The following is a 12,700-nucleotide window of genomic DNA, read 5'->3' as shown; positions in this document are numbered from 1 at the left end:
ACATGGTAGTGATGCCCCACATGCTACTGACAGTATTCATGCTAACATTAGCATTTTGGGTCATTTTAGCTATTACACTCATTTCAACATACTGAATGGTGCAAGTCCATGTTAGTAAACATGCTTCTGACTCTCCAAAGCCTATTCATCACAATTTAGCTAAGCTAATAGATGCTAATTTTTAGCATCAGAATACTGGGTCCAAACCGACAGGCACACTATGGAAAGCCCCAGTTAAATTTCTTCAGGAATTTTTTCAAGTAAAATAAGTACAAGTTTCCAATCCATTGTAATGCAGATCGTTAGTAGAAATTGTGTCTGCAAGCAGCAATCCCAATTTGATTCTTAAAAAAAACAAAACAAAAAAACTTGTTTTGTTACCCTGGAATTTCACTTCCTTTAAGGATTAAAGTATGTTTTATTAGAACAGATTAAATATTTTTCGAAGAAGCAACTGAACAAACTAAAACAGCGGAAGCGTTATCAAAATCACACACTGACAGAGTGACCTCTTTTTATTCCATTGAAATCCCCCAAGTGACCCTTTGGACATCATTATTGAAAGTTCAAACACAGTAAGACATGGCCACCTATTGAAAATGACAAGTGGGTCAAGGAGAGCAACTATTAATTGTACTCTTCACAAATCTAGTCTTTATGGGAGAGAGGGAAGAAAGCAACTGATGACAGAAAGCCACAAGCACTGTTTGCAGATTACCACACAGCACACAATATAGAGGACACAGGGGACACATGCTCTGGTCAGATAAAAGTTAAACTTTTTGGCCAACAAGCAAAAATCCACATCACCATTGAATCATTATCCATGTGTTGATGTTTACATTTAAAATCACTTTCTCAAAGAAGTACTTTTCATAAAGAGGCAGGAAGACAACACAGACACACATATACTTTTTGATTGATTAGTTAATGGTTCTTTTAAGCACCATTGCATAAATTAAAACAAGCAACAATATTGTAGGACATGGTGGGAGGGACATTAAACCAATAACACCAAATATGGTGAAACCACACAAACAGTTTAGTTTGAGACTCTTCGTCTGTTCTTAGCACTGTAAAATTGGTAAACTCTTAGCAAAATAAGGGAATGATCATTTTTTATAGTGTTATACTTGCAAAGAGATATTAGTCAATGTTCAGAGACAAAAGTTGCTAGATTTCAGACAAAAACACAGACAACATTCATAAAGATGGTGCACAGCCTAAAGACATGCAGTGAAAGAAAAACAATTTCCTGCTCTAAAAATCCCATCTCACTCTCAAGAAAAATTACACAGCTGTTTCCCTTGAATAGTTTTCCTGAAGTAAACACTGAAAATTGAGCAAATAAAAGCACATATTCAAAATGCCACATGCAATCACGCATTAAAGGATCCCTGGTGCAGAAAACAAACTTAAAAACACAGAATAAACAGAGTATGTAAGTTTTTACTTGTTGCAAACATACTATGCATGTTGAGCATCAAAAATTAAACTAAAAATCTTGTGAGTTTCAAGCTTATGGCAACATTCAAGTTTCGTTCAAGTCGGTATATATATATTTTACTACAAGCTTTGACAATTCCTAATAAATATTATTTTATAATTTTTTCCCATCTCTTGAGAGCTGTGGTTTCACTTTCTCTGAAATATATCCATCCATATCTGTGACTTGCCCTGCAAGTCCCAGATATGCAAGGCAAGTCACTGCATGTCCTGAAACTTATTAGCATTTGGGAAACACACTAATCTGAGGTTAGCTTTCAGGGATTACTTATACCTTCACACTAAATAGACTATTATGTTATTTATTTATTTATTCATTTCTCTCTTGTTACTTCTTGGCTTTTCCTTGAGCAGCAACAGCCTCCATGGCTTTGCGCACAGTCTCCTCATCTCCCAGAAACTGCATAGGCTTCACTGGCTTCAGGTTCTTGTCGAGCTCATAGAGGATCGGGATGCCAGTTGGCAGGTTCAGCTCCATGATGGCTTCGTCTGACATTCCTATGGATTGTTACACACAGAAAGCTAATTCTCATTAACGGATAATTTATTCCACTGATTTACAGAAAACCTTTTGCATGCCAATACAATCTGCTTGTTGAAAACGTGTGTTCAAAGAAAACAAATTGACAGTAAGTAATGACGGATATATTTTTAGAGTGAATTGTAAAGTGCATCGGCACCCACCCTCCAAGTGCTTCACAATTCCCCTCAAACTGTTTCCATGGGCAGCAATGAGCACCCGTTTCCCTTGTTTGATCTGAGGGGCAATCTCCTCATTCCAGAAAGGCAGTGCACGTGCAATGGTGTCCTTCAGGCTCTCACAGGATGGCAGCTGGTCCTCAGTTAGGTCTGCATAGCGACGATCCTGCAAAGAAAACCACACCAGAATGTAAGGTTGGACAGAAAAGAAGAAACAAAAGACATTTTGACCTCTTTTAATAACATTTGGACATAAATTGGTTTCGAAATGGTGCACAAACCAGTGCCTTACCTATGTACAAGCTGTCTGAATCAGGTTTGTAGATTCAGTAAGTTTGTTTGAAATGTTTAGTTTAATCAGTTGTTTAAAATGACAGCTATAGCAGAAAACTAAACCAAGACAAGGCCATCAATTAAAACTGACAGAATGGACAAGGAGATCATCAATCACAAAGGCAACCAAGGAGCCAAAGGTGCATTATTATTTGTTCACTGTAATACACCCTTTATTGGGAGAGTGAAAAGAATAATTAATAACAGAAACCCAAACAAAACACTGCTTGCAGATGACCAGAAAATGTATAGAGGACACAATGCTCAGGTCTAATAAGGCAAAAGTTGAACTTTTTGGCCTGCATGCAAACCTCCACATCACCCCCAAAACGCCTTCCCTGCAGTGTGGAAGTAGCAACATGCTGTGGGAATGCTTTTCTTCAGCAAGAAAAGGGAAGTTCATCATTATGTTTTTGGTGTATCACATAAATTCCCTAAGAAATAAATTGAAATTCATGGCTGTGAACTTTAATCCAAAGAGTTAAATGGGTATCAATACGTTTTGAAGGTTCTGTCTAAAGCCTGAACATGCAGTGCAGACACAATTTATTTTATTTACCCCATTTAAGATGTTTCTGGAACCAGTTGCTGCACCAGTAACAGTGATAAAAGTTTCCCCACCTTTATATCTGCCTAACCATTTTAAAATAATACCATGCGGCTTCCACCTTATCTGAACTTTGAACTTAAACCCAGAAGTACTCCGTTGTGCCAGTCACATATTAACTCTCACTAGACATGCTCTTAGGCAATAACATTAGGGTGTTGCAAGCAAACAAAAGGGAATTTAATTCCAGTGGTTATCATGTTTCGTTCCATCTTATATGTGCAATCCCTTATCCCAATATTGCCCTTTAAATATTGCAGGCATGTCAGTTATCATTGAGACATGGCTAAAAAAATATACAAGGCATGCCTCCATTTTGTTATAATGTGGAAGCACTAAGCCGGTCAACATGTACAAAATCTGAATGCCAACGCAGTTGATTGTCTGTGTATTTACACTGTCGATAACCATATCAAACCTTGCTGATGATAGTGTAGTAGTCATGGTCGGGGCCCATGACGGGAGGAGGGATGTCAAATGAGCGCCTCCAGATTTTCACTTGGGCCTCTCCGTGCTTAGCCGCTGTCTCAGCTTTGTTGAGTCCAGTTAGACCTCCATAATGGCGCTCATTGAGCCGCCAGGTCCGATGGACTGGCACCCACATCTGATCAATGCCGTCTAAGACGAGCCATAAGGTCCTGATGGCCCGCTTCAATACAGAGGTGTAGCAGAGATCAAACTCAAAACCAGCATCTGTGAAATGCAGATAGACACACAGATACAATTGTGTTAAACATAAACTTATTTTATTAGCATCATATCATTTTGGACCAATTTGCAGAATATGAAATTTCCATTTTACTCATTAAACATAATCCAGGATCTCTGTTGTCAAAATTCAGTTTTAGATTATTTTTTTAACAGTTGGCAATAGATCATGAGTGAAATTTACTTTACAAGTAGTACTAACTTTGACTGGATATAAAAATCTTATCAAATGATTTTAATAGGAGTTGGAATTAATTAGATGCATGTGAATTAAATTCAGACTCAATTGGATTCTACATTGTATATAATGCACTATTCAGAATTTTCCTAGTTATTAACTATTTATGCTTTTCTCTGCCAATCCTGTTGCTTTTATATACTTTTTATATATTTATATAAAAGTCCTGTGATGGATGAATCTATTTTGTAGTGCCTGGAGATGACATTTATTGTGAAAGGGTGTAAGAAATAAATAAGTAAAACTGCACAACTGAACGCATTGGATGCTACCTGAAACATGTTTTATGAACAATTGTTCAGTACACACACAGGATCCTTGATTTCGTTTATAATATCTCTGTATCTTATTGCAAGAAAAAATGACTCAGAATCATTTGCAGAAACTGTCATTCCCGACTAATACCTGACTATTTAACTGTAACCCATTGTCATCTCTCCTTGACCTGGAAAAGAAACTTTCAACAACACTGCTATTGTCCTATGTGATGTTATTGCACTTGCACCACGTCAAGGCTCTTCTCCCGCCCCCCGGTCTCGTTCAGTGTCGGTTTGCGACAAGATGCATGCAACTGCAATGATGCGACTCACTGCTGCATGTCTGGAATAACATGACGCCGGATTGCCGCAGACAATTATAAAACGCCAGCAGCCCCCACACCTTTAAGAGCCTGTCCTCCTCTCTTCGCCTCCTTCTCCCCGGTTTCGCTCAAGTCTGCATCGAACCAGCCGCAGAAACGATTCTCCTGGTTCCAGTTGCTCTCTCCGTGGCGAATCAGCACTAATTTGAAGGCCGCCATGTTCAATGCTGCTCTGCAACCTTCGATCGTTAAAATAAATATAAACTATCAAGTTGATTCAAACTGATGCTGGTGATGATGATGGTGAGCTGAGAGTTTGCAGCTCCAAGAAGCAGACAGGTCAAATATTTGCCGTCAAGCGTTTATATGCTGGGGATTGGTTATCGTCTGACTTCCTGGTTTTTACATCCAATCAGAATCCGTCAATGTTATTTCTCAACCAATAGTAGTGGAGGGCGTCATCAGATATGACCTTCATGATGAACATTGATTTTATTTTTCTAATCATTTAATCAAGTTAAAAATAATAATGCTGGCAGTAAAAAAAAAAAGTAATATAAACTATATCTAAATCGTTCTAAAAAATTTAGAACGTTTGTAAAACAAGAATTATAAGGAAAGGTGTTCACTGTCTTTATTACAAAGTGCCATTAACAAGTCAACTTGTTAATGGCACTTTGTAATAAAGACAGTGTAAGCGTGTCGAAATTTAAACATTTAAAAATGTCTAATTAACCTGTTAGAAAATATATATATATATATATTTAAAAGTTACATTCTGCAGCTATAATTTCAGTCAGGAAGGACAAGAGCTGCTGCTGACTAACACACCTGTTGTTATGGTAAAAGGTATAAGAGACAAGTTAATATATTAATATCTTGGTGATTTTTCTTAATTTATTAGACGCTGGTGAAATGGAGGCAGTCTGTAGCTAAGCTAACAATGCTAATTGATAATCTCACCCACCTCTCTTGGAGAAAAAACTGGATTACAAATTGACTCTTTCCTTAATATAATTAATTTTGTAATTGACAGGGCCCCATTTTTTCTATGAAGGCCTGTGGCATTTTTACACAACACGATGAAAGGCTGGCTTTGTTAAAAAAGCAAGCTAAAAATTCTTAAATGCAAAACAGAAACATTTTAGCTAATTAAGAAAACAGACAACAAAACTGGGACACTCTAAACTAATAACAACCACTAACAAATCTGAAAACAGAAAACTGTAAGAAAACTGACAATATTAAGTATTGATCCTTTACAAGTAACCTCACTCTCAGAAACTCGGCCACGACCAACGTCAAAACAACCAATGCCCTCCACTTTATCACATGCAAAACCTCACCAAACTTGACCCAAAATTCCCCCCGGAAAATGTCAGGATGGAGTCGCAAGCGGACGTGGCCAATCTGCTCTACAGTGCCACCTATCGCGAGTTTAGAAGAACTGCAGGTCGTAGAAATCTGAAACTCTATACGTAGGCAGATCCCTCCACCCCCATTTAGAAAAAAGTCTGTTGACGATACCCCCTAAGATGCACAGGGAGGCGGCGATTTTTGGGTCAAATGTCAATTTTACCTGATTTTAACTTTTACTCGTGTCAAAGTTTAACAAAGTCCTCCTAGGGATTTAAGGCATGGGGTGTTAAAAATTATCAAAAAAGATGGACTTTTTGTCTTAATAAACTTTAACCTAGCCTTTGAGGTACTCCTGCCAGGTCAGTTCTCTGGCGGCTGGCATATGTTTACAATTTGTCACGCTTCCTGCTCCTCCAGAAACATCACACATTCTAGAACAACTAAACAGTCTAACTGTTCATAAGGACAATGATTAGTGTTAATGCAAGTTATTAATTTAAACCTATCACTCACGTTTTGACCGCGCTGCACCAAACTCACTGAAATCGATCCTTGTCCACACCCCGACAGGAATGTGGTCCAATATTTGGTGTGTGTGGCCCAATTCCTCCACAACACACCCAAGAATATCCTTAAACATCATCCACTTCCCTCAATCTATCATGTCTAACCCGACCCTCTCTTATGAATTATGATCCTCGTCCGGTAAACTGTTAATTTCGAAAGAAATCGTGACCCTACCATTGAAAGACCTGTTTTGTGCCTCTGAGGAACCAAGTTCCCTAGCCAGGGAACTTGGTACCTCAAAGACTCTGGTAACGGTGCCTTTCAGAGACCCCGGTGATGAACCAAGAGCTGGGACCACTGAAGCCAAGGCTTCTGCTGTGAATTCAGCAAAAGCCTTGGCTGCAAGGTCGGCCGCAGATACATCTTCCCCAGCCGGGGCAGATGCTTCTGCGGCTCGTCTCTGGGACACAAGGTCTTCTGTCAACTTTGAGCAAACCTCCCCCGCCGGTTCGGTTTGCTCAAAGTTAGTACTGCCAGACTCAGTACTAACTGAGTCTGGCAGGTCTCCGTCTGCTGTCTCACAAACAGCACACGGAGCCGTCGGTTCATGACAATCCTGCCCAGCCGGGTCAGTTGTCTGGAGACAGTACCGTTTTTTGCGGTACTCTCTGGTAGGGTCACGATCGGGTCTAATTCTACAGTCCCTAAGATGTCCGTTGGTTTGGAACAAACCTCCCCAGCCGGGTTGGTTTGTTCCTCCTCAAAATCCTCAACGTCCTGTGACTCCTTAGAAACCGGCAAGTCCTGACAACCTCCTTCGTCCTCCTTAGGAAGACGATAATCAAATAAATTATTCATTGCGGTGCAAACGGCGTATCCTACGCCCCAACCCAGTGGTATCAAGAAAGGCACGTGCGTTCAAACAAGACATCGTTGTTCGCAAATCTTCTCTGAAAGCTGTCTGAATCCTGACTGAAGCACTGAGATTCCTATTTAGAATTTCTTTGTCATTGATGACCTCATCAGTGACCTCACTGGACTTCAAGGGCAAGGTATTGCCTCTGGTCATCGCTATGGAAACGATATCAGTTCTGCAAGACTGATGACCTTCATGATGAACATTGATTTTATTTTTCTAATCATTTAATCAAGTTAAAAATAATAATGCTGGCAGTAAAAAAGAAATAGTGATATAAACTATATCTAAATTGTGCTGATAAAAAATTTAGAACGTTTGTAAAATAAGAATTATAAGGAAAGGTGTTCATGTTGACTTGTTAATGACACTTTGTAATAAAGACAGTGTAAGTGTGTCGAAATTCAAATATTTTAAAATGTCTAATTAACCTGTCATATATATATATATATATATATATATATATATATATATATATATATATATATATATATATAGCTGACTGGATAGCTCAATACATAAGGCATCAGTATATCACCCGAGAGGGCAGGGTTCGAATCCAGTCTGGGTCCTTAGGCAAGACCCTTCAAGCTACTGCCTACCTCATACCATGAGAGATACTAAGTTGCATAACATGCCGGCTCAGACGTCGCCCCAAACAAGGTCTGCGTCAGGTGTTGGGGAACCAGAGCACCTTGATGACAAATGGGCTACTGGAACAAGACGGAAATGGGCGAGAGATGAAAATGTGGATCTGTTGGAATGCTACTACTCAAGTAACCCTAGTGAGAGAGGTTACATGCAAAGACTGGGGAAGGAATGGTTACTTCGACATCCCCAGTCAACACTAAGCGCTAAACAACTAGTAGCTCAGTGTTCCAACATCCGCAAACGGCAACTGCTATCACAACTTGAGATTGACGAGATACAACACAAATGCTACGGCAAAAGGGAGGAACCCGGATGTCAGGACTGTGGGGACTTAACTACAAGTCCCCACCCAGTGAGGGGATACACGGCCCCAATGAGCGAAACAGAGCTGAACGAGACAGCTGCTGACCTGAGAGAGAGAATCATGACCCGAATGACAACCAGGCCTCCCGGCGCCAATTACAACGGCTGAGTGAAGTACCATCTGAAAGTCTCATTGAGAATGTGAATGCAGCATTGAGAACGATCCCTACCAACACCATAACAGAAACCAATGAGCTGATCTACAACTCAGCATCAGTGATCCTTGAGATACTTGGCTATAAGAGCAACCATGAGACCCAATACCCACCATGGAAAAGACGGTTAGAGGCTAAAATCAAGGTAACAAGGAGGGAAGTGAGCCAACTGTCAGAGCTCCACAAGGGTGCAATGAAAAGACCAGTACCCAGAAAGTACAGGCAGATGCCCATACCTGAAGCACTCGAGACTGCCAAACAGAGGCTCCAAGCCTTGTCCCGCCCTAAAGAGATACACAAGGGAGAATGAAGGATTAACCGGCTCTTCTCCACTCAACCAGCTAAGGTGTACTCTCAATGGCAGGGTAACAATAACAACAGAGCAGACCCACCAAGGCTGGAGACGGAACAATACTGGAAAGGCATATGGGAAAGGGAGGCGTCCCACAACAGCAATGCACAGTGGCTGATCTCTCTACGAGAGGACCACAGCAACCTCCCTGAGCAAGCCCCGGTAACCATCACTGTGACAGATGTCCAAGAAAGAGTCTCAGGTATGAAAAACTGGACAGCACCAGGGCCTGACATGATCCATGCCTACTGGCTAAAGAAACTCACTGCTCTCCATGAGCGAATGGCAGCCCAAATGAACCAGCTGCTACAAAGTGGGACTCACCCTGAATGGTTAACTGAAGGGCGGACAATCCTAATCCAGAAGGATCCATCAAAGGGTCCAGTCCCACCCAACTACCGACCAATAACCTGCCTCTCCACAACCTGGAAGCTCATGTCAGGCATCATAGCGGCCAAGATAAGCAAACACATGGATAAACACATGAGCACGGCACAGAAGGGTATCGGTGTAAATAGCAGAGGAGCCAAACACCAACTCCTCGTAGACCGCACAGTTGCCCGAGACTGCAAAACCCGACACACCAACCTGTGCATGGCTTGGATTGATTACAAAAGCCTATGACTCAATGCCGCATACTTGGATCATTGAATGCTTAGAGATGTATAATCAACAGGACTCTGAGAGCCTTCATTGCAAACTCGATGAGGCTGTGGAAAACCACCCTTGAAGCCAACTGCAAACCACTTGCACAAGTGTCCATCAAATGTGGCATATACCAAGGAGATGCTCTGTCCCCGCTACTGTTCTGCATAGGCCTGAACCCCCTCAGCCAAGTTATCAACAAGACTGGCTACGGATACAGACTCAAAAATGGGGCCAATATCAGTCACCTACTCTACATGGATGACATCAAGCTGTACGCCAAGTGTGAGCGAGACATCGACTCACTGATCCACACCACCAGGATCTACAGCACTGACATTGGGATGTCATTCGGACTAGAGAAGTGTGGTCGGCTGGTCACAAAGAGGGGGAAGGTCATCCACACAGAAGGGGTCTCACTCCCAGAAGGAACAATAGCAGACATAGAGGACAGTTACAAGTACCTAGGTATACCACAAGCAAATGGCAACCTCAATGAGGCCACAAGGAAAGGAGCCACAGCTAAATACCTCCAACGAATAAGGCAAGTCCTGAGAAGCCAGCTCAATGGCAAGAACAAAATCTGTGCGATAAACAGCTATGCCTTGCCAGTAATCAGATACCCTGCTGGAATAATTAGCTGGCCAAAGGAGGAGATAAAAGCCACAGATATTAAGACCAGAAAGCTACTAACAATGCATGGAGGGTTCCATCCCAAATCCAGCACCCTGAGACTGTACACGAGCCGCAAGGAAGGAGGCAGAGGACTAGTGAGTGTGAGAACCACTGTCCAGGACGAAACAACTAAGATCCATAAATACATCAGGGACAAAGCCTCAACAGACAATGTGCTCAGTGAATGTCTCAGACAACAGGGAACGGAGGTTGAGGTGCCAGAGATACCATCATGGGAGGACAAACCCCTACATGGGATGTACCACCAGCAAATAACCAAGTGGCTGATATCAGTAAATCCTACCAATGGCTGGAAAAAGCTGGACTCAAGGACAGCACAGAGGCCCTCATCCTGGCAGCCCAGGAACAGGCCCTAAACACCAGAGCAATAGAGGCCCAGATCTACCACACCAGACAAGACCCAGGTAGGTTGGCAAGGAGGCCCCTGAGACAGTCCAGCACATCACAGCAGGGTGCAAGATACTGGCAGGGAAAGCGTACATGGAGCGACATAACCAAGTGGCAGGCATAGTGTACAGAAACATCTGTGCAGAATATGGACTGGAAACCCCAAGATCAAAGTGGGAAACACCCCAAAGGTGGTGGAGAACGCCAGAGCTAAGATCCTGTGGGACTTCCAGATCCAGACAGACAAAATGGTAATGGCGAACCAACCAGACATTGTCGTAGTGGATAAACATCAGAGGAAAGCCGTTGTGGTAGATGTAGCAATACCAAGTGATTGCAACATCAGGAAAAAGGAGCACGAGAAACTAGAGAAATACCAGGGCCTCAGGGAAGAACTGGAGAGGGCCTGGAAGATGAAGACCACAGTGGTACCTGTGGTCATCGGGCCCTCGGGGCAGTAACCCCCAAACTGGAGCAGTGGCTACAACAGATCCCAGGAACAACATCAGACATCTCAGTCCAGAAATGTGCAGTCCTTGGCACAGCCAAGATACTGCGCAGAACCCTCAAGCTCCCAGGCCTCTGGTAGAGGACCCGAGCTCAGAGGATAAGAACCACCCGCGGTGGGTGAGAAGGGAATTTTATATCGGTCAATGTTATTTCTCAACCATTGAGAAATAATGGTTGAGAAACCATTATTTCTCAAAATATATATTTAAAAGTTACATTCTGCAGCTATAATTTCAGTCAGGAAGGACAAGAGCTGCTGCTGACTAACACACCTGTTGTTATGGTAAAAGGTATAAGAGACAAGTTAATATATTAATATCTTGGTGATTTTCCTTAATTAATTAGACGCTGGTGAAATGGAGGCAGTCTGTAGCTAAGCTAACAATGCTAATTGATAATCTCACCCACCTCTCTTGGAGAAAAACTGGATTACAAATTGACTCTCTTTCCTTAATATAATTAATTTTGCAATTGACAGGGCCCCATTTTTTTTCTATGAAGGCCTGTGGGCATTTTTACACAACACGATGAAAGGCTGGCTTTGTTAAAAAGCAAGCTAAAAATTCTTAAATGCAAAACAGAAACATTTTAGCTAATTAAGAAAACAGACAACAAAACTGGGACACTCTAAACTAATAACAACCACTAACAAATCTGAGAAAACAGAAAAACTGTAAGAAAACTGACAATATTAAGTATTGATCCTTTACAAGTAACCTCACTCTCAGAAACTCGGCCACGACCAACGTCAAAACAACCAATGCCCTCCACTTTATCACATGCAAAACCTCACCAAACTTGACCCAAAATTCCCCCCCAGGAAAATGTCAGGATGGAGTCGCAAGCGGACGTGGCCAATCTGCTCTACAGTGCCACCTATCGCGAGTTTAGAAGAACTGCAGGTCGTAGAAATCTGAAACTCTATACGTAGGCAGATCCCTCCACCCCCATTTAGAAAAAAAGTCTGTTGACGATACCCCCTAAGATGCACAGGGAGGCGGCGATTTTGGGTCAAATGTCAAATTTTACCTGATTTTAACTTTTACTTGTGTCAAAGTTTAACAAAGTCCTCCTAGGGATTTAAGGCATGGGGTGTTAAAAATTATCAAAAAAGATGGACTTTTTGTCTTAATAAACTTTAACCTAGCCTTTGAGGTACTCCTGCCAGGTCAGTTCTCTGGCGGCTGGCATATGTTTACAATTTGTCACGCTTCCTGCTCCTCCAGAAACATCACACATTCTAGAACAACTAAACAGTCTAACTGTTCATAAGGACAATGATTAGTGTTAATGCAAGTTATTAATTTAAACCTATCACTCACGTTTTGACCGCGCTGCACCAAACTCACTGAAATCGATCCTTGTCCACACCCCGACAGGAATGTGGTCCAATATTTGGTGTGTGTGGCCCAATTCCTCCACAACACACCCAAGAATATCCTTAAACATCATCCACTTCCCTCAATCTATCATGTCTAACCCGACCCT

General features: G+C 41.8%; 1 protein-coding gene across 1 annotated transcript; it reads right to left on the bottom strand.

Annotated features, from left to right (window-relative positions):
- Window positions 1–497: 497 nt before the first annotated feature.
- Window positions 498–5,034, bottom strand: LOC129359889 (phosphoglycerate mutase 1-like). Its single transcript, XM_055029835.1, has 4 exons — window positions 4,752–5,034; window positions 3,564–3,838; window positions 2,191–2,371; window positions 498–2,004 (listed from the first exon to the last, which is right to left on the bottom strand). The coding sequence occupies exons 1-4, from the start codon at window positions 4,888–4,890 to the stop codon at window positions 1,835–1,837; spliced, it is 765 nt and encodes a 254-aa protein (XP_054885810.1). The 5' UTR covers window positions 4,891–5,034; the 3' UTR covers window positions 498–1,834.
- Window positions 5,035–12,700: the final 7,666 nt, after the last annotated feature.

The sequence above is a fragment of the Poeciliopsis prolifica genome, unplaced genomic scaffold (genome assembly GCF_027474105.1).
Source record: "Poeciliopsis prolifica strain line A6 unplaced genomic scaffold, Auburn_PproV2 SCAFFOLD005, whole genome shotgun sequence".
Taxonomy (NCBI): domain Eukaryota; kingdom Metazoa; phylum Chordata; class Actinopteri; order Cyprinodontiformes; family Poeciliidae; genus Poeciliopsis; species Poeciliopsis prolifica.
The sequence above is the reverse complement of the archived record's forward strand: the minus strand, read 5'-3'. Positions and strand labels throughout refer to the sequence as shown.

Bases quoted from the DNA above. Each gene is read 5' to 3' on its own strand.
- LOC129359889 (XM_055029835.1), bottom strand. From the start codon at position 4,890: ATGGCGGCCTTCAAATTAGTGCTGATTCGCCACGGAGAGAGCAACTGG. The intron at 3,839-4,751 runs GTGTGGGGGCTG...TGCATTTCACAG, and splicing joins AGGAGGACAGGCTCTTAAAG to ATGCTGGTTTTGAGTTTGAT. The intron at 2,005-2,190 runs GTGGGTGCCGAT...AACAATCCATAG, and splicing joins AATTGTGAAGCACTTGGAGG to GAATGTCAGACGAAGCCATC.